Source organism: Pseudopipra pipra, chromosome 7 (assembly GCF_036250125.1).
Source record: "Pseudopipra pipra isolate bDixPip1 chromosome 7, bDixPip1.hap1, whole genome shotgun sequence".
NCBI classification, from domain to species: Eukaryota; Metazoa; Chordata; class Aves; order Passeriformes; family Pipridae; genus Pseudopipra; species Pseudopipra pipra.
In genome coordinates this window covers 21116368-21139060 of record NC_087555.1, presented here as the reverse complement: position 1 = coordinate 21139060, position 22693 = coordinate 21116368, and the positions used below count along the sequence as shown (strand labels likewise).

The following is a 22693-nucleotide window of genomic DNA, read 5'->3' as shown; positions in this document are numbered from 1 at the left end:
TGAGAAAGCAAAGAGAAGTGTTCTATATACAAGAGGCTCATCTATCCTCAGAATAAGAACTGAGGAATAGAAAACTATTTGATCAGCTTTGAGTTCAAAGACATGTCACAGCATACATAACTTCCAAAATGGATTATTGTGACACTAGCAGTTACAACAATAGCTTTCTTTTTCTCTTCATGCCTACAGCATACCTGAAAGTCAGTCAGGTCCACATGCATGGCTTTGGACTTTCTGGGTAGTCTGATTCATTCTCGGTCTATCAGAGGTCTGAAGACATATACTTGAGTTCCATGAAAATCACATGGTATGTATGTGCACACAATTTTGAGTTAAATCATAATTAATATTTTAGTAATTTAATTTTTTTTTCTGCTGGAAATGCAGCAATCTCAGTATCTTCCAGCAGAAAACTTAACAGAGACATGTTTCTCATGGATACTGCAGGTGTGCTGAGCACCAACTGAAGAGTGTGCAGATCAACTATGGGAGCTGTGATTACTTGAAAATGCTTTTCCAAAGGTCCTGTAATAAGGTGCCTCCTTTTATATGCAACTTAACAATAAATAGAAAAATCTTTTCTTCCCTGATGCATCCATTGAAACACTAATGGAAAGTTTATTTTAAGAGTAAGTCTATGACAATAGGCTTAACAGCAAGAAACAAAGACAAATACCTTGTTTATTTGCATATTGTTCGGCAAGTTTTTCTTGTTTCTAAAGTGCATTTTCTCCTTTCCAAAGAATGCACGGGTTGTTTTTCTTTTGTGTGTATGCACATATAAAATTTCTACCTCCCAAACTCCACTGTAGTGCACACTACCTGCATTTTCCTGGAATTTATGTATCCCAAACTTTGTTACTTGTCACAGACTTATATTAGTAGTGACTTGCACAGCTGTCTGCCCTGATATACAAGTTTGCATTTGTATATCACATCCCTGTCCTGGCCAAGACCAATCTAAATCATCCCTCCCTCATAAAATGCCACCACCACTACACTACTTGTCACTTTTTTGGTGTTTTGTCAAATCTCTCTCTCCTTTCCACCACAGCTACCTCAAGGCAGTTACTGCCAATGTTAAGCTTTTACTGTTCAAACAAACTTCTTCATCAACTTGCCAATATATTTAATTAAAAACAGACTATCCACCTTGGGTGGGGCTTACACAGCTCCCAAGTTAGGTTCATTTTCACACTCTGTTGCATAAACTGAAGTGGACATTTATCAAGGTGTCTGCAAGTGAAATATCCAAGAAAGCAGGGACTGTAAAGCTGCCAAGTTTCAAAGTACCTGGGCATACCATCTGCAGAATCTAGAATATAGCATGTCAACAGGTTGTCACAGCCACAGACTGGGACATAGCAGGATAGCAGAGCATGTTAAGCTTACTGCATTTTAACACAGGCCAATGCTTACTTTCTGAATATCAAATTAACATTGAATCTTCTCATTTGCAAAGGTTTTATGGTTAATGTATTGAGTATAAAATTTCCAAGGCTCTTAAGATTATTTTGTATCATTGGAGCTTAACTTCAGCTCAAGCAGAGATTTTATTCGAAAAGCAACCAATAACTATCTGCATCTACCATCACTGCTAAAATATTATTACAATTATGCTTAAATCTACCAGACAAACCACCTCAGTTTTAAGATAAAACTGTTAGCATTTGAACTGAAACTAATTAATATAATAAGATAAAAGACAAAATTAAAACAAACAATTATTGCTAGGAAAAAAATAGTAAGAATTCAGAGACTGATTTCCAAAAAGTGTTGGGTATTCTGTTCTTCCATCCTTATTCACACTTCCATTTAATTCAGAAATATGTGTAATAGTCGTACTATAAAGAACAAAAACAGAAAAAAAATGAACTGAAAATTCACCATGACAACTCAGTTATGCTGCGACTAATTTTCGAGCACCATCTGCTGGTCTGCTTCTAAAACAACAACCGAATTTCCCAGCTGCTGGTATCTCCCGGATAAATCATCAGGTCTGTATTGACTTATTACGTATTTTGTTACCTATTTATTAAAAGATCCCACGAGTCATGCACTATCAGTATACTAGAGGAAATAACAGAATTCACGTAATAATCGATGGCTATAGATGAGATGTGTTGGGAAGTTAAAATGGCTGCTCTGCAGTTAACATTAGTTGAGACAACCTTGTCACAGTGGTTTTTATGCTGAAAAGGTTTCTAAAGTACATTGAAAATGAAAGCAACTTGGCCACTGTTTTCTCTTAACATACCATATGTCACCCTTACCACAACTCTTGTCAGCAAGAAGAGATATCACTGCAATCTTTTATTTCTTGCAGATTCTCAGCACTGCAAAGTTTTAGAGAAACCTACAAAGACAGAACCTCACCCTCAAATTCATCATCATGATTATTTCTTGCTCACCTCTTGTTCCTAGCAATACAGTGCCATCTGTTTTTCTTGTCTTTCTCCTTATTCCATTCCATTCCAGAAAAGACTTCACATTTCCTCTAGGACAGGATGAAAATGTCCCATGTTAGGAGCCTGGATTCTGACAGGACTAACTTAAAAAATTTGGAGCTCTATTCTTTCCTCCTTCTCCCTAGGAGAAATACATATTTGCTTAATTTGCACGTATGAAAATATTTTGTAATATAAAAAAGCTGTAATTGCTTTTTGTTAAAGATAATTAATTTCCAGTTTGAATTGCCTTGTAATGTCCAGTTTAGATGAAGACATTTGAATATTACAACTTTATTCCCACACTTCTGACAAATATATTTAAATACCACAAAAACACATAATGCACTAAAGGGGTTTTTTTAAACATAAAATAAAATAAAAATAGTTTCAATATCAAACTGAAGATACAACTTGCAAGGCCTAGATATAAAACACTGTCTATTGATCTGCTGAACATTTACTTATCTGAGTGTCTCATTATTGAACAGCCACTAAAAATTACCAACTGAATTATTTCTTTATATCCCACGAGTACTTTGTCTACCGCCCAAAATATTTTAGCCAGTCTAGATTTAGTCTGTGTAATGATCAATATTTCACAATAAATCAGAAAAAAATCTTGATTCCTACAGTACTCCAACACACACTTAAACCTTTCTTCTTATTTTCATGTTGAAGTAAATAGGACCACTTCTGCATTTTTAGTTAACCATATAGGTTCATAATTGAGACTTTGGAGTCCTGTGGAGGCTCACAAAAATTTAAATTCAAGTAAAAGAGCATGCAGAAGGCTGGTGTTCATGAACGAGTCTTTTCAGCATTGAAATATGCTTAATACTTCAAGCAAAATTAACACTTCATACAGGAGAAAAAACCCCAAGTTGTTGGTCTGGATCAAGATGATTCTAAAAAGAGAAAATGCAATCAGTTCTTAATATCTGTTGATAATTTGCAGGAATCCCAAGGACATTGATACAGATTTTCATTTACAAGAGTACTGGTAGTAGAGTTAATCCAAAAGTGAAGATCCTGGAATAACAAGTAGAAATGTTTCCACAATTCCTTTAAGACATTATTCCAATTAAGACATTATTTTTGCACTTGCAAAACAGCACTTTAAAGGTTTGTTTGTGCTCTTTTCTTTTTTCACAGTAAAAAAAAGGTAGGTATACTACAATGAAAATACACAACTTTTTATTTATCATTATTCTATAGAGAAGGAAAATTTATAAACATTTTAACACAACAGCGTATCCACTTTCCTGTTTGTATCAAGTTTACTTCATCTTCTCACACTAACAACTTCTTTCTCGTGGGTCACAGTGATATCCTTCATAAATTTGTACCAGTCCCATGATACTCTGTCTAGCACCTACTGACATCCTGACGCATGGGATATGTTATTTTATAATTCTACACTAGCACTGTTCCACTTATTATAGGAAATGGATAGAAGCTGTTGCATAAGTTCTTAAATCTCATCATAAGCAATAACCACTTGTAAAACATTCTTATCTCAACAATTTAAAAACACAGTCCACTGCAATGTAATTTACATTGTTAAAATACTGATGTGAGTTCCCAGCTTGTATCTAACTATAGCACAACAAGCACAATGTTGGGGTTTTTCTTGGCTCTAGTTTTGGAAGCATTAACCACCAGTTGGGAATATTTGCAAATTTTCAACAAAGTTCCTTCCTCAGTTCTATGACGCTCCTCTTTTGATGCCCTACTGAAGTTTCAGGATGTTTTTCTTTTTGCATCCTGCTTTAGTTCCAAGACATAAACCCTCATGGAAGCACCCTACAAGTTTCACAGTCTTCCAAGGAAAAAAATTACAATAGAACATCCATCTAAGGAAGAACTGCATCCTAATAAAAGAAGGTGGGAACAGATTACCAGCAATTAATAATACAAAGTAGCAAGCAACAGAACTCAGAAACTCTTTTAGAACAAATTCTTTGCCAAGAAGTCCACAGTTCTTTACTTTTACAGATTGAGTTATGTGTATGTTAGAGGAAACAGTATTTCTATCTATTGAAGATTTGCATTTTGAATGCTTATATTGATTTCCTGGTTCAGCTGGTGTTTGATAGCAGAAGCTGCCGAAGTGAAAGACTAGTTTCAAGCTTCCTTTCATATTTCTTCATTTCCCTGCCCTTTCAGTCAATAGTTGCTGTGGACTTCAGAGCAGACAGAGGTGGCTAAATCAATTCCAGAAGCTTGAACTGGTTTACAGCAAGCAGAATTGTTAATATCCTTCCATCGTTATTCTTAGACAATACAAGACTGCATATTCCCAGAACGTACATAAAAATATTAGTTCTTTATTTAAAACAACAAGCTCTCTATATAATATTATCTGTACTTTTCATGTGCAAGAAATGAAATTTCTTCTCTTGTTCAGTTTCACAAGGAGTGAAAACTTCTCCATGAAATATAATGGCATGGGCCTTCAGTCACCTGCAGATCCACAGGATCCACAGCTACGCCATTCCCTCTGCTAAAGCTTCTCATAATCTCGTCTCTACCTACAAAGTTAGAATACTGATCCAGCTCACTCACTCTCATGGTCTTTTCCTATCACAATGCCCTGTAAAGCACTTAATGCAATAGATGGGAAGCACAGAGCTGAAAGAAGGAACTGCGAGGAAGAAATGTGTGCTTTGCCATTGATTCCCACTGCTTTTGTAGCTGACCTAAATTAAGAAAATTGACAGTGCTTCATACCTCTATGGTCTAGATCCCCTTCCTCTCTCCCAGCGTGCTGGTTTCAGGCTGCTGCATCCATATGCTTTTCCCACAGCTGGGACAAGTACAACAGAGACCACTAGAAACAATTTGATATGCCATCAATTCTATATTTGCATTTCACCACTGAGGCCTACTCTTCTAAAACCTAAATGAAATTACATCTGATTTAGGAAAGAGTGGAAATGTCAATTGTCCTATGATAATTGGCTAACTGTACACTTGCACTTGTCCCACCTCTCCAGGAAGGCTTCATGGTGGTTTATGAAGTTCCTGGGAGGACCAGCACCAGAATAGCATAATATGACCAAAGTTTAATAATTACTGCTTATGTTACTACAGCACCTAGGAGGCCCTGTCATCTATCAGAAGCCACTGTGTTAAGCAGTGTATGAATACAGAGAAAAAAAATAAGACAGCCCCTGCCTCTAGAAACAAAAATCATGAGAGATGGGTACAACATACTGCCATGCAATCTCAGGCAGTCAGTCTTGTCAAGACAGCACCATCTCCACTGTCAGCTTTTCTGCCTCCCTCAATACAAAGGACACTGCTGAAGAACCTGCTAAGTTTACTGCTTGTGGCAGGCATAAGCTTCCCAACTGAAAGATAATTTGCACAACCCCATCTAAATGCAGGTTTTACAGAATGACATCTGTAATTTATTTCTAGAGTGTCTAACTTTCTTTTTGTCTTCAGCTCATTACTTCTGTCTCTGTATTAATACAGTAAATTCATGAATCTTATTGGGAATTTCCAGAATTTAGTGGTGGCCACTGTCTCTTTTAGGAAACCACATGTGAAAATTCAGACTTTCCTGTGGTTTTCTTCAATGTGTGTTGCATGTGATTTTGGAATTCTATACAGTGACTGTAGCTCTTCCATACAGTATTGTCTTATGAAGAACCTAGAATTAGCATTTACTTAGGAGGGAAAAGAAAGATAAACAGAAAGAGAGAGAACCAAATAATCTAATTTCTCTCAATAAAGAGTTTTGAGTCATGTACTAAGCATGTACCTTAATCTCATCTTCTCCAGTAGCACGGAATGGCAGAAACTGGAAAGCTTCTACTTATTTCCTTCACTGGCCTGAATTAAAACCCTGTACATTTTAGAATTTACACCAACTAAAAAAAAAATCCAAACAACAACTGTTGCAACACATTTTCTAGGCTGAAACTTGAGAATTCCTTTCAAAATTAGATCATGTAATAGAACTACTATAAGAAGATAACTCTTCTGTGCATTATGCTTGGCTTTTGATTTCTCCCTCATTCCTCTTATGGGAACGTGTTCAATCCTATGTTTTTCACTCACAATACATTTGTTTAGTCTGCCACTTCTATGTCTCTCCCTAATGTCTACTCAGTGTTCACACTAGTGTCTGAACAAATCATCATGTTACATGTAAGTTTTGTTTGCCAATGAGTAGCAAATACTAAACAGTGTATCTATTAAATAAATATCGTTCCCCTATCAGATCCAGATAGTGTGTGTAATATGAGATATAAAAGTGTTGTGTGTGAAAAATATATAGAATTATGTCCATTTAGCAAACCTGAACCATTTTCCTCCCCCCCTCCACAGAGATTCTTGAGGAGGCAGGATAATTCTCTAGGGAGTCTAAGGTAGTACATGGGGTTTGGTCATCTGACAGACCTTCAGGAGGAAGTATTTTGTGAATGTGCAGAAGTCTGTGATTGACAAGAAGCACACTGCTCTAGAAAGTCAGAAACTGTCTGCTTAGCTCCTGTGAGAATGGTAATTGTACATCTGGTGACCTGAAATGCCTTCTCAGCTGGAGAGAGGGACTTGGAGAAATTGTGAGTCACAGCTGTTCATGTAAAAATCCTGCCAGCAAGCACTTGTGGAACTTCACTGTTCTCCCTCTGCACGGACTCCGTGACGTTCTGTCACCACAGAGCATTTGGAGCTGGGAATATTGCTGCTCCCAGGACTCCTTCCACTTCTGTGCACAGCACAGCTCTGCTTGAAGTAGTATGATTTTGGTGAGATACTGCATAAGCTAAGGCCAGTGAGAGGTTCCCAATGGATTTTACAAAGTTAGAGCAAACCCTAGTCTGCAATGTTAACCAGGCAAAACAACATAAAAATCTGAAAATTACTGAGATGAAAAAGAAAACTTTATTGTACTGAAATATAAAGAGCCAGGGGTTGTGATTTGTTCAGTAATTAAGCAATGCTATATACCTCCAGCTTACCAACCAAACCTTTATAGCTACAAACCTAAAGCAGACTTCACTGCAAATCTGTCCAATAGTACAACACAGGGAGTAATCAGGTTTCATTCATTTTCAGTGAGCTCTGCTAAAACTACCAGACTGTAAATTGCTGCTTTTGCCTTATATTTTTTTAGTCACAGAAAGACATTTTAGCCTAATTTAAGTATATTCACTAGTAATTCTTTATTGTGGTTATACTCTTTTTGCCGTAATGTTTCCTGTTACATTTATGTGTCTTTCTTTTCTATATCATCAAGACTTACTTACTGTCATATTTATAACAGCTGTATTTTTATATCCTTAAATACTGCATTGCTTTAGTGATATCGACAAATTTATTTTGGGGAGTCTTAGGTGTTTCAAAAAAACTACTGGCTATCACAATTTTTATTGTTAAACAAAAAGGTGCTTCTTTCTGTATTCAGACCTCCTAGGCCTTAAGAAAGCATAGAGCAGGTTGCTATTATTTGTCATTTCAATAAAGGTAAGTTGCACTATGCAATACTGAAAAGGAAGTGACCACAGCTTTTATAAAGCCATTACCCAAACAGCAGTTAACTTTATGGTATCCATGATATCTGACTTCCCTTTTTCAATATAGTTATGGCTGGGAGAGCCCTATCATCACCTGGAAAATTCATGAGTGAAAAGCACTGAGCATATGGTTACAGGAATGCAACTATTTTTAGCAAAAGAATCTTCCAAGAGCAAAAGAAGCTTTATCAGCAATGAAAACATTTAATGGACCACTACTACCTCTGACTTTACAAAATAGAAAGAATAATGAAACAAATTGTCTTTAAATTTGCATTTGTAAAGTAGAAAAGCATAGAAAGACTCATCCTTCATAAAGGACACGCAAACACGATTTAATATCAACACGGCCTCAGCAGAATGTTTAAGTTGAACAGGCAATACTACAACACGTTATAAATGATTCCACTGACACACTAAAGCAAAGACTGCTTATAATTAATACTTGAAACAAGATAACACACTTCAACAGTGGAAAAAATCAGAAAAAAAAAAGAAAATAAAGCTCATGAGAGATTTCTGATTCATCAGGACGGTGTCATTAGCTGTCACAAGGAAATATTATTTAGGTTTAACTCCATTTGGCATAGAAGAAAGTGAATTTCATCCACAGCTAAGACAAAATCAGCTATTGCTGGATCTAAACTGGTGAAAAATATACTCTGTCAACTGTATCAGGTACGTGGACAACAGAAAAATTATCATCCTCAAAGCTGACTCTATATAGGGAAATTAAAGCAGAATAACACAATGAACTGAATAGCAGTTCATTGTAATTGCTTTACAACTTAAGAAAAAACACAAAACAAAACAAATAAAACAACCAAAACAAACAAAAAACCCCCACCATTCTAAAAAAACCCCACTGATACTTAAAACATTCATTTTGGAAACACTACTTTTAAAAAGTGTATTATTCTTACAAGTATTATCGCCATCTATTGACTCTTGCTTAAAGATCTACTTAGGCAGAAGTCTTGAATGAAATGGTTTTGTCATCAAGTATGAAATGAAGACAAAAATCATCCCCATTAAGCAGCATAAAAATGAAATAGCCTTTTACATCTAGTTGGCAAGGGGAACCACAATGACCACAATAATTAACTCAAAGTATACAGTTTGATTTCATAACAAGACATTTTCAAAATCCCAGCATTGATATGACTGAGGATACTCATATTACTCAACTTCAAATTACTCATATTCTATAGGCATATGTGAGTCTATTTATAAATATATATACATGTACATAAATATACACATATATATATACATGAATCGATGTTACATGAATTTTGGAAAACATAACAAATCACCAAAATTTGACAAAATGAACAATAATATACTGAAAAGAATCAGAGGACTAGAATGATAATCAATGTCTTCTCACAGCATTTGCTCAAGCTGCACATACCTGATACACAGTATTGTTTAATTTCAGTTTCAGAAATAATAAATCGGGTTATAAATGTAAGAATCCAACTGTTTGCTATGCATGTAATTTTTTTCTCTGTCAGTCTATAAATTTTTATAATGACAGCCTAGTAGAATCTTTTTAAATTCACCTGCATGGATTTATTCATGCAATATCTTTTAATTAGAAGACCACAAATTGTAACAGTTACAATTAAATTTGTCAGTTACAGTTCAGTCACAATACAAAATTGCCCTTTGACTTAAGAGCCACTATAAGGGAAGGACACTAAAGGACAGTTATTGCAAAATCAAAGACAGACTTAATAAGGGTCTTTCAATTTAACAGCAGAATTTTAATACACAGAGATCCAGACGTACTTTTCCTCAGGACTTCAAAAAGTCCTATACTACAGTGTGCTAATAAATATACATGAAAAGATTATAAAATTAATAAAAATGAAATTAAATCAATGAAACATGGGAGTTGTTTACATTCCAAAACATTTAATTTATAGCTTTTAAACAGCATTGCAGACCAAGTTAAAAAATGTAACCTTTTTTTTAGGCTTGCAAGTTATTCAAGTAATGTCTACTGAAAGGCACCTCTGAGAATTTGTGTTTTAACAGTTAAAACTCAAGTCTTACCTGGAAAAGGATGGCAGCATAAAATCAAGTACATAAATACAGTTACACAGTTTAAAATTCTTAGTGCATATCAAAATATGCACTAAGCTGTTTGTTCCACCCTCCTTTAAACTGGCATGTATGGCTCACTGCGAGATGTACCTGAGATCTAGTCTGGAGACTGGTGTGGTACCTATGGTGGCAGTGTACTGTTGGGAACAGAAACATTACTAGGGAAGCAGTAGAACATTTCTTTTCCATGGCTACACTCCTGGGGGTGCAAGACAGTCATAACAAACCCAACTGCCATCACTAGCACACCAAGAGCAAGAATCAGGCTGGATATGAGGTTATCAGAATGGTTCCATCGCTCCTTGGACAGCCTTAGATAACATGCTGATGGGATGATAAAAACAAGTGGGGTAGCACTCAGAACTCCCTGTGTGTGGGAAACAATAGAAAAAAAACTCATAAGCACATATATTTAGATGTGAAGAACAAAAACCTAATTTTTAAATATCAGCTTCACTACTGAGTAATTGTTTAGGCAAAAAAATACTGCATTGATAGAATGCTTGCTTTTGATGTATTTGTATATTTGGCCTGAATAGGTGTGTGTTTGTATGCACGCATTTAATTACTTTTATTGATATCTACTTTCATACAGAGGTAAATTTTCTGCAATTCTAATGTAAAAACAGAGGGGGAAAATGGGAAAGAAATTACCAACAGTTGTTATGAATGAGAAAATTTAATGGAAACATACATCCTGAGCAAACCAATAGGAATACTGTTAATTTTTATCTAGTTATAATTTGGAAAAGGTTAACTGAGAAGAAACTACGTAGGTAATTATTTTAAAAGGAGGGTAATTGGTCAGCTTTCTGCATTGGTCAGTAATCTGCATATTCTGACCTGTTTTATAACATTACTGGAAGCACAACCTGCTAAATCACTGCTACAAAAGTGCTCATTATGGACCTCTTAGCAGAAACTGCACTGTGGATCAGAACAGTGTACATGTGTATTACGATACGTGTATCATAATACACATATGAATGTATCATCTATCATACATGTATTATGTAGCCTAAAGAACAACTCCCTCCATTTTGTTTCATCACTAAGTATGCAATATATGATTTGAAACTCTCAGTGAATGCAGGGACAGGGATGTAAGGAGGTAGTTCTAAAATATTTCTATATATAAGTAAGGGCTGCCCTTAAAAAGTTTCCTACATCTTCTAACTTTCATATTTCCACATCTTTTTTATTTAAAGATAGATGACCTAAAAAGGTAAACTGTTAAGACATAGATTGGACTTTTTTTAATTTAACATTTCCTTTTATTAAATGTACATTCTGTGCAAAAATACCAACTTCATCTGTTAAGTCCACTTAGTCAAGTAGTCTAGGTCTTGAGCAGACTACATAGCAGTTCCAGTCAGCCAACCGAAGTTACATAATGTGTTAAAACTGGTTCAAGGCAGCAAGTACCTTGTGTGGGCTGCCTAGTAAGCTTCAGTTCTGCTATGAGGGGATACTAGACACAGGAATGTCTACTGGCAAACAAAGCAGTTCCCTTAAAAGTCATACACCCAGATTCTAAAATTGCTCCCTGTTAAGTCCAAAGCAGGGAAAAATTCCAGTTACCATCTCTCTGGTCTCACTACTACTGGTTCTTTCTTTCTACACCCCTCTTTTTTTTTTTTCCCCTTTGGCACAAGGCAGCACTAGGATCTGTCCCAGTGTTTAATAATTTGCCAACTTCATCAGAGGCAGAGACTAGAGAAAGAAATGCTAGATTCAGTATCACTACACAGTTTGGATGAGTATTTCAGTGATCTCTACTGCAGTTTAAATACTTTTGTTAAGTCATAGCCATTTGCCCTATCTCCAAAACTGTTCTAAAGGCCCTCCCCAATCATCTGAACTTCACTTCCTGAACTTTCTTTCGCCTTTATTTACCTGATTTTGAAGCAGTGAATAATTCCTTTTTTCCCCGCTAACATTACTACTGAATATTACATCAAATTATTTAAGATTTTCAGTAGAGCTATGGATTTTACGGTGTTTTGTTTTACTAAAAAGTGATTTTTTAAATAAAAGAGTATAGAGGTTCACTTACATTCAGCTCTAAAACTATTCCAAGGCAATCATACACTAATGATACACCAGTCGCCACAGCAATGATAACTACTGTCACAACAACATGGAAAACTGTTGAGAGGTTCCCATGGAAAAACACATTGGCAATCACCTGAAACAGAACCACAATTTTTAACCTTGTTTTTGCTCCTTATGTTATCAAACAGATTATTCCAAATCTTCTAACCTTCAGAAACTAAAAGAATGTATGAGAATAAATTGACTGAATTTTACTTATCTTGCTTCAAGGAAACATCTCCATCTGCTTCCAAAAATAACTCATAACAAGCATTACTAAAATTGCTGAACAATTCCAAGACTGACTTAGTTATACTTGCAGGATTTAGAGCATATTTAAATTTCTTCTCATTTGCCCACTACAGAATAAAACCAAATTACAATTATTTATTGAACAGACAGATTTCCTAGATGGAGATGTTTCTAAAAAAAGAAAAACTATTAAGTGTAAAAAATATGCTATTTTTGGCTATTGTCAACATAGTAACAACAGTGGTATTTATGCCAAACTTGGAATTTTAATCAGTTCTGATATTATTAAGTAATTCTTAATAAGACGTTGGGTAATACAATAACCAATGTAATGCAACATGACATTACCAGTGCGTAAAGAGTAGAACTAGTCCCTCATATTCATTGCACGTATCAGGATAAAATATGGTGATATTTACTACAGATCAACTGTAGACTTCAGCTACAATGTGTATTAATAATGTGAGAATATTATTATTATATAAGAACATTGTTAAAGGGAAAATATAATAAATTCTTACCTCTCTGGTCACAAAGCATTCAAGGGGGAAGGTCAGAATTACAGTAACTCCATAACAAAACCTTCCAAATGTAGCAAGGTTGTCATCTCTACAGTAGTTTTCAAATATGTCTCCTGTGGCATAGCAAAACATAATTAGCTTGAACTTCACATCATTTGCCTATTTGCAAATTGAAGTGCAGATTACTGGAGTTACTGGAGTAATTGAGACTTTCTGATCCCCTCTCCTGACACATATCAAGAAACTGCAGTTATGGTCACAAGTTGCATCCAGGAGAAACTTTCAGCTTACGCTGCTAGTAGCAGTGGTTTTCTCTGAAGTAGCATTTCTCTTTAAAAAATATCTTAAAACATACATATCAGAGTTTGTAATCTGTTATCTTCCCCTTAACACAGATTTTGTGTGACATGCTGGTGTTTGTTTAAGTAAATGTGACAGATTCAGAAAGAATCTGTGTGTAAAAGATACATTTCCTCTAAAATGTAACTCCCAGAACAACAATTACACAAAGAAGACCAGGGAGTTATCTCTGAAGAATTGCATTTCCCTGGTAATATCTAACCATAGCTGGTAAGCTGTAGTGAACAATTTCAAATATTCTGACCCCAAAAGCCCATTATAACATATGGATTATTACCTAGCAAATCTTATATCTAACAACAAAATCATTAGTAAAGAATTCAAATCATCATCTTGATTAGCGTTTACCACAAGGAATCTGTAATAATGATCTCTGAGGCAAAAGTGACAGTGCAAGACAGCGATGAGATGACCCATTAGGTCTTTTCCATCCAATTGCAATACTGTCTCATGATTTACTAATTTTAGACTCACAATGGCACTGAAGAAGCAATAAGGTGTACTTTACAGAAAACAGCCAAAAGGTGTAGATGGGGAGACAAGGTAATATGGAACCCGCTTACACTAGAGTTGTATGCTGAGGGACAGCTGCGGTCAGAATATATATTTTAAATGTCTGAGCTAGTCTGCACTTAGTCTAGCTATAGTACATCTAGTACATCTAGAACAGTAACTTACTCTGCTGGAGTAAGAATTGGAGGCAAGAAAAAAAGGACAGATCAACTAGTAACCCCCATCATATAATTCCTGTGTTCTCAACTACATGCTACTGCTCATAAGAAAAGCCTTCTACAATCTAGAACGTCACTATTAAGTAACAGAAAATCTGCTTGCTTACAAAATGTGTATTATTCCTGAAAAGGTAATGCACTGAACAAATTTATGCCTTGTCTTTCTGAACATACCTTTCTTACTTCAACAAAATTATGTTAAATAACATGATGCAACATTGGTTATATATTTGTACTTTTATGTATATTCATATACCCCCAAAGGGGACAGTAGGATTAGCTACAGCAGAACAGCGGTTGTAAAGACAGGAAATATCTATTAGTCAGAGATATATCAGCACAGACAGGAAAAAATACAAGAAAATGTATAGAAAATATATACCTGACACCCTGTAGAAAAATCAAGGCAATTTTTGTTCTTACTGCTCTCTCCTGCTGGACCATGTTGCTAAATCATAGATTTTTAGTCCTCAGAAGTGTTTTGGCTATGGAAGTATTAAAAGAGGACTTTCACCAGTGATGCTTATACTTGGGAATCTGACACCTATTAATATGCAGCTGACACTTTTGTATCCCGTTTTGGTTGTTGGGTAACCATGAGGAATGTTGTATTTCTGTCCATACATACTATGATTTTTGTCACTAAGATATTTACAGCAAAAGTCAGACAGAAAGGCAGAAATGTAAGGACTATAGCAAGCACCAAAATTGAGGGACTGAGCAGTTTACCTTCTGTGTATCCTGTAAAAGTCATATATCCACATGTAGCAAACACAACACTGATTACAACAGCCAGTGAGACAGACACATGTGTGACTTGAGACCAGTTCTTTAATGTGGGTTCTTCCAGAGACCCATATATTAAGAAGCTGTTATGGTTGCAGATGAATGCTGAAACACACAGGACAGTTCAAGCAAATGTATGAATTCACACATAATGCATAGAGAGACACAGCACTGTTTGAATCTACTCATTATTAAATACAAACATTAATCCTGCAATGAGTGGCAAAGATAAATGGCTAGAACTTTTACTTGCTTAGTTGATTTGATGAAAGTGGATAATCATCCTGATTCTGATTACATTACCCTTAAATGTCATGCCATTTCCCACCCTCCACACCTCCATTCCATCTCTTCCTGCTCTTCTTTTGCTTAAGAACCCAAGTAGATTTGAGACTATTTGAGTCATTTGCTACTTTCAGACTTCCTATGGCATCCATTTGAGGCAGCAGCAAGCATTGGGAGGCCTCAGATTATCACAACTCTAACAGGAAATAATATACCAGATCCTGCAGGCAGGAATAGATTTCAGAATGAGGACTTTTCTGCTAGAGGTTATCCAAGGGAATGCAGAGCAATCACAGCCTCCTCACTTTATCAGTTAGACTAATCCCATTGATGCAGGTGCTTTGAGATGAGCTGGATTCACGTGCACACCTCTGTCTCTGCTACAGTGGCAATAGCTAGGGGGCAATGGATGAGGATAATGTCTTACACCATAAAAATGAAATGCATATGGATGACTCAGTCAATTTCATTTTTTCCCTACCAGCTTAATATATAAAAAAAAAAAACAAACAAACCCAAACCACAAAAAATTCAATTTCTTTGTCCAAAATATTAAATGATTTCTTACAGCTGATCTAAATATTGAAAAAACCAGAAAAAACACTTACCAAATGACATCACCCCAATGGCTTGTACTGCATTTGATTTTGCAAATGTCCATGCATTTTCTGATTTGGGTCTAAAACAGATATTTGTTTTAATAGATTATCCTCTTTTCAATTATCAGTTATTAAAAATTACTTAAAATATTATGCTGTAATACAGAACTGCTGCTAGTCAGATCTCCAGAACTCTCTGAAGTAGCCCCCAGTGTTCACAACAACTTTAACCTGGGGAGATACCTTTCGCACCTCCCTTGTTTTGACTCAAGTATTTCTGTAACCAGATTTCACAGTAAAAAATGCAGCCTGTTTCAGTTTTGTAAATAAACTCTTCAAGTCATCATATACCAAGAAATAGCAACAGGAAAGGCAAAGGCTGTTACTAAGGTTATTTCAATCCAAAATGTCTTCTGACTATTTAGAGGTAATTTTTATCTTTGAATTTGCACATGTAACCCATACAGTCTAGAGATATCTTTTCCTAAGCTACAAATCAAGTGAGGCAGTCTACCTTTTTTTATACCAGTTCCAACTATTCCTCATAGTAAAAAGATTCTGCTACTTTCCAAAAGACAAAAGAAAATGTAAGAGGGTACAGATAAAAGAAAGTGTAGGAGAGTATACGGAGATTTTTATAATCAGGCAAGAATATAATATTCCCCATATCTCCTTCTTTAAGGTATGCGCACGGTTTTGGACCACAGTTTTGGTAATTGTAATGCTTAGAGGAGGACCACAGAAAACCAACAACAGACTTTCTTTAAAAAACATTTACTGCGTGAACTTCATCTCTGAATAAAGAACCAAAATGAAGAAATGAGGAAGGACACAAAATATCCTTTTCCAGAAATATAATTTGCTAAAAACATTACATGAAATTCACAAGCCAGTTAAACATTGTATTTGTGATATTAAAACAGACAAAGAAACAAATGATGCAGAGAAGCTTGCTCTTAAAAAGTTGGCTGCTACTAACTGTTTTTATTTAGAGGAAAAGCTGCTGCCACCTGAGGCTTAGCTGCTCTTTTCCTACTGCCCTAGAAAGCAGTATGGCACTCAGGCCACATCTGTGAAGGTAACAATGACAGCTTTGTCTCTCCCTCTCTCTGGTGATAACTAGCTGGTTTTGACAGCTATAATGGCATATGCTGTGCCTGGTTTCATTGCTTTCAAATGTTTAAATTCCACCTCCAGCTCCTAAAATTAAAAAAAAAAAAAAAGAAAAAGTTGCTGTTTCCTCTTTCAGAACTCTTATCTTGCTGTTTTTATTGAGTGCTCAAATAGTCAATCCTTCCTTTTTAATTAACCCCCCCCATTTGCAGTATCTAATGCACATTCAGTTCAGACTTAGACCACCTTTTCAGCTCTTAAGCTTAACTTTGAAGTGAACAAAACCTAAGTACAAAAAGAAGTTCGTTTTCTTTGTCCTCAGATGTAGTATATTGTTTTGATTGCTGTAACATACTGCTTCAAGTCTTAAGCAGCTGAATACAGCCCTCCTAAAAAAACCTCAGACTCATGTAGATGTAATAAATACTATGGATGAAATAGAGCTATCTGGCATTTGTCTTGTGAAATAGGACTTATGACCCTATATAGCTGCTGTAGTTCCTTATATGGGCACCCTTAACTTTATGCCACTGATTTCAAATCACTGTCACTAGAAATGCCTGTGGAAATAATTTTGAGTGTATTATTTTTCAGTAAAATATTCACAGTTGATTGGAAAAATATCAATAATACTTCAAAATAAAAATAGCATATAGAAAACTAACACTACAACTGTTCCACTCTGTAACCACTAGAGGTCAGCTTTGAGAGTAAACATACAGAATGAAAATTTGGTTTATATTATCCTTTGACAGCAGAACTTATCAGTTTTCTTTGGCCCTTTTCTATTAATAATTAAGAATTAGATTATCCAGTACCTTACAAACCAAAATATTTTTAAATTCACAGAAATAAAGAATGCTTCTGTCTGAAACACATTTAATTTCTGTTAAAATGGTACATCCTGTGCAACATTATAGCTCCTACAAATAGGGATTTTAAAAAGGGGAATGCAGAAAGCACGGGAATTTAATTTGAAACATTTTGAATAAAGTGATCAAATAATCAATTTTAAAAAATAAAAATCACAGTAGCTAGTTCTCCCCCTGCACAGTGTTAGCATATGCACTAGCAATATGCAACAGACCAAAATACAGCTTTACTTTAAGGATGAATGGCAAATCAGATTAGGAGTATTATTTGGGGGAAAAAATCCAAAAGAACAAAATCCTGCTTATTTAGCAGCCTAAGAAGATAAATTCCTTCCATTCTAGTTGCAGAATAGAGGAAGAATTTCAGATCCCTGATTGGAACACTACCAGCAGCTTGTAATGTCCTACAATGCATGTTGGTACAGATGTACTATTTTCTACAGTAGCTCATATACTGCTGCATGTGCTTTGAAAAACATTTTCATACTGTGGGAATGCTTTCACACCATGAAAGCACTCAGTAAGAAATTTCATTTCTGAGAGTCAACAGCTGTAGAGTTGTGACCACATCAGTAAGAAATTATCCCCAAGTTCAGTCTGCAGGACATACAGACTTATACAAAGCTCCTGGAAAAGGGTGCAGGTGATATGAAAGTATTTATAGAAAATAAGACTTCATAGTCAGAAAGAGAAAATTGTGTCAGGGAACAATAGGCATTAGTTATGGAAGAGCCATATAGTGAACAATCATACAAAATTACTCACAAGGCAAAGGGCAGCTAGTGGAAACATCAAGAGTCAAGGTAAACATACACACGTTGATATAAATATAAACGTCTGTGTAGGCAGATGCACACACACCCTGAAAAAGTGTGTAGAATACAGGGTAACATCACACCTGTTGTGCTCTTTCAATCCTGCTGCAACTGTTCAAGACGGACTTTTTTTTTTGATGGACTTTGTTCTGACCAGTTTGACCTACATTCTTGTTAGGGGTTGCTAGGGGAAGATTTTAACTGCTGCTTATACAAGGATAGCAGTAGCTGCAAAAATCGATGAATGACAAAACCAGCCAGCTCTCTGTTCCTCACTCAGTGTATAAAAACACAGGCTATGCCTGCATGAACAGAAAGGTTTTTTTCATGCCAGAGAAGAAGTATTAGATGAAACAACAAAAGGTAACAGAAGAAATACATTTTTGATACTAAATGCGCTTGTTGACAGCTGTACTGTCTATCATACATAGTAGAAGCTTAAACACAAAGTAAAGCCTGAGGTGTGATTCTTGGAACAAAAATAAGAAAAGATTTAGGAAAAAGACAGTCCAAGGGAGTCCCCAGACAATAAAAAGTTTCAGCTGAAACTAAGACAACAGCAAGACAGACTGCAGGTAGTGAGGCTTAGTGATGAAGAAAGCCTAAAGGTTAAGAAGATAAGGCTCTACTCAGTCTTCAGCATACGTAAGTGAAAGTATAGTATAATAAGCATGTTAGTGAGTTTTTAAAAGTTTTGAAAATATTCATGTTTATCTACATAAGAGCAGAGAGAAATGAAAAGAACAAATGAACCAGGCAAAGGTTAAGACATCCTAGCAGGGTGAAAGGAATTTCACATCCAGACCATGAGAGAGAGTTGGGCAAATTTGTCTGGCAGTCTAAAATGGCCTATCTTCTACTTCTTGTAAAATACAGCATAATATTCCCCATCTATCTATGTCATGCAAAAATCTTTTCAGTCATTTATGTAGAAACACCACCAAATATAATACAGTAGCAAAACATCTTTAAGGAAGGCAAGAAAAACACACATCCCTGATCTCAACCCATTTTGTGAGTATGAAACATTGACTGAAAAAAAAAAAAAGTTAATTTCTACAGAGGTAGAAACTCATATTTTTGGCAGGGGAGCTACATGTTGGAATGAGTGGAAGATTTCCATTGTTTTGAATTGAAGATCAGGAACAAACCATCAAGTTTAGATACAAACGGGCAGTCAATCCAGGAACATCTCACAGATAATTCAGGTTCAATTCAATTATTTAGACCTTTAGGAAATTAACGGTAAAATTTCAATTTAATTCTATTCTAAGGTAAAATACCTTTTTAGTTCTTTTTAAGCTTTAAAGGTTTAAAGATATTGAGAACTTTATAGATGCTATATATAACTTCAATCAATACAACAGAAAGAAAATGAGTACAGCTCACATCAGCCTTGGATTTTATATTAATCAAAGTCATCTTGTGAAAGACACAGAAAAGGAAAAGCTATTATGTCAGCCCCACTTAGTTACAGGTGTTTTAATTCTTCTTTCTTCCTTAATGAATTACTTAGCAATTCTGTAAATATATGGGAGCTTAGTTTTATTTTTTAATTTCATCACACATTAAAGTTTATCTTTGCTTACTACTGGATTTTTTTATATGAAGGAAAGAATCAACTTTCTACTTTCATGTTTGTTTCCTGAGCACTTGGTGTTTCATCCCTACAATCAGCTGCTAGTTCAGTAATTCTCACATCCTCTTTACATGTAACAGATGCTCTTGAAGTTTTTCCTAGAGATTTATGTACTATGTAGACACTGACATCAGGACATTTCTTTGCAAAAGAACACCAAATTAAATTAAAATGATCCATCTTTATAATATAAACATAGAATGTTTCTTTTTACAGCAATGAATGTTAACTTCATGCTTCAAAGCTGAAACTATTTCATGCAGTATTAACATACTGTACATTTACTGTTTGAGATATTCTAACCTATTGTTTTTGATCACAGTAGGTAAATACCCAGCTATGAGCAGGTGGAAATAATGATCAGATCACTAAAATGTATTTTTATCCAACATCTTAAAATACTGAGAGTAAACCCTGAGTAATCCAAACCACTGGATTTTATCTGCAGGTTCATTATGTCATTCAGGCAATAATAATCATATGGATGATAGTAATCAAAAGCAAAACCGAAAAAAAAAAGCACCTTGGTTTCTCAGTTTGGTATTTGTTATAAAAGGAAAAAAATTAAACTAAGTATCTATTAAACTATTCCTCATCATAAATATAGCGGTTTTTTTCTCTGGAGAACTAACATGACAATAACAGCCCTATAATGTCCCTGGACAACCCACTCCACTCAAAAAAACATCAAACTAAATTACATAAATGGAAGTGTGGCAACTCCCAAACAATACAGTTGCAAGGGATCTTAAGACACTTGCATTTAAGATACTAAGATACATAAAGCTTTCTTCTCTGCTTCTCAGAGGAAATACCACAGGCAGGTGGGGCATCATGATCTCACTTTTATTTGCAGAAAACTTAAGGCAGCCATTGAGCACGATGAGAAGCACAGTAAATGACAAGAAGAGAAACACTAAAGGAATTGTATTTGTTTAGTCTATTGAAAGGATACCCAAAGCGGGACAAGTTTTTTAGAGGTGTTTTTCAAGCATTTGAAAAAGAATGAGCAGTTTGCTCATTCTCCACTGTGGGGCCAAGAAGCAACCTACATAAAATGGAGTAAGAGACGTGATACACATTTAGGAAGAATGCATAAGAACTGGAATGGGAAACCATGGAATTACCAAGAATAAATCACCTGTCATCAATGACAGGCAGGCACATAATCAGTTCAGCCATACAACAGTTGTAGGGATTAAATACTCTTGGCCCAATCAAGTCTCTTTGGAAACTCCAAATTACATTGTATTTTAATAAGGATTCACAATAAATGTGTTGATTCACTTGTTTCATTTGTAACATGATCAGACCCATATTAAAATAAAACAGTGTTCTTTATTCTCATCGAAAAAAAATGAGAGATGGCAGTCCAGTATACAACTAACAAAATAATAGAAGAGAGTTTTAATAATCAACATATATGTCTATACCTTACTGTCAAATAAAAATAATAAAAATAGTAAAAGTAGAAAACGTAGACATTAACAAAATATTTGAAAGGAAAAAAAATTCTTACTAACATTTTATCAACTTGCTAGATGCATTTTTGAAAACAAGAAATATAAAGGCAAAAATGGAAGTCTCTAAAGAATTAAAAAGTAAAACTTCAAGAATCACCCAAAACCCAACATTACTAATTTCAAGAAAAAATAAAATCATGCATTCCATATTTTTCAGTGCATCACAACTGTGGAGAAGAAACGTTACCATAGTAACAAGGTTATCAGTAACTATTATATATAGCTTCTTCCTTTTTTGACAGGGGATTTTGAGATTAACCTTTCAAATATCCCTTCAACACACAGTATGAAAAACATGCTGCTTCAGAAAGATGGTGGGGAGGGAAGTCCCACACTGTTCTGAGTGCCTCATTTTGGGGATGATAGACAACATCATCTGGGACAACTTTAGAAACTGCTATTCTAGGCATCTTCCTAGCATTAAACCTGAATACCCTGCAATTAACCCACGTATCACGGCAGTAAAACAAATGAACAATTATGCATAACAATGCTGAAACAATCCTGGTGGAAGGATTCACTTACAGGCACATAAGATATACCATATAAACCTGTTCCAATAAATAAAACAGCACATTCAGAAATAGTTTTTCATATTTATTATATCTTCACATTTAAAGGATGAAGAAAAAGGCAGCTCTCCTAGGCCATTAAAGAAGAAGAATAGATTCATAACACTTTCTTGCAATATAACTACAAAAATATTATCACAACATATACTTATGTGTACTAAATGGTCTAGAACACTCCAATGTCTAATGTTAAACACTACTTTTAGAGTATGAGTGCTGGAAAAGGTTTGCATGCTTTTCTCAAATAACAGAATAATTTTTTTATTAAATTAATTTTTTAACATTTTCATTATTTGTATTGATTTTTACTATGAAATTATTATATTAACAGAAGAAGAAGTATTCCTAAGATACTAGCTATCTTCAGGTTGTAAATATAGGCCTTCTGACAAATGGACAAAATAAAAAAAATTCCCAAATGACAGACAACCTCACATGCCC

At 35.1% G+C, this 22693-nt stretch overlaps 1 protein-coding gene across 6 annotated transcripts in view; it reads right to left on the bottom strand.

Moving 5' to 3' along the window:
- Positions 1-22693, bottom strand: part of SLC38A11 (solute carrier family 38 member 11) — a 35813-nt gene that overhangs the window by 4930 nt on the left and 8190 nt on the right. For 3 of the 6 annotated variants that reach the window (XM_064661019.1, XM_064661016.1, XM_064661020.1), the window contains exons 8-12: positions 15728-15798; positions 14778-14939; positions 12958-13070; positions 12147-12278; positions 8294-10457 (exon numbers count right to left, since the gene is read on the bottom strand). In XM_064661019.1, the coding sequence (XP_064517089.1) occupies positions 10212-10457; positions 12147-12278; positions 12958-13070; positions 14778-14939; positions 15728-15798 (724 nt within the window). In that variant the 3' untranslated portion in view covers positions 8294-10211. Of the gene's footprint in view, positions 1-2411; positions 2590-2817; positions 10458-12146; positions 12279-12957; positions 13071-14777; positions 14940-15727; positions 15799-22693 lie in introns of those variants that run through there. The other 3 variants (XR_010431963.1, XM_064661015.1, XM_064661017.1) reach the window with 3 other exon arrangements.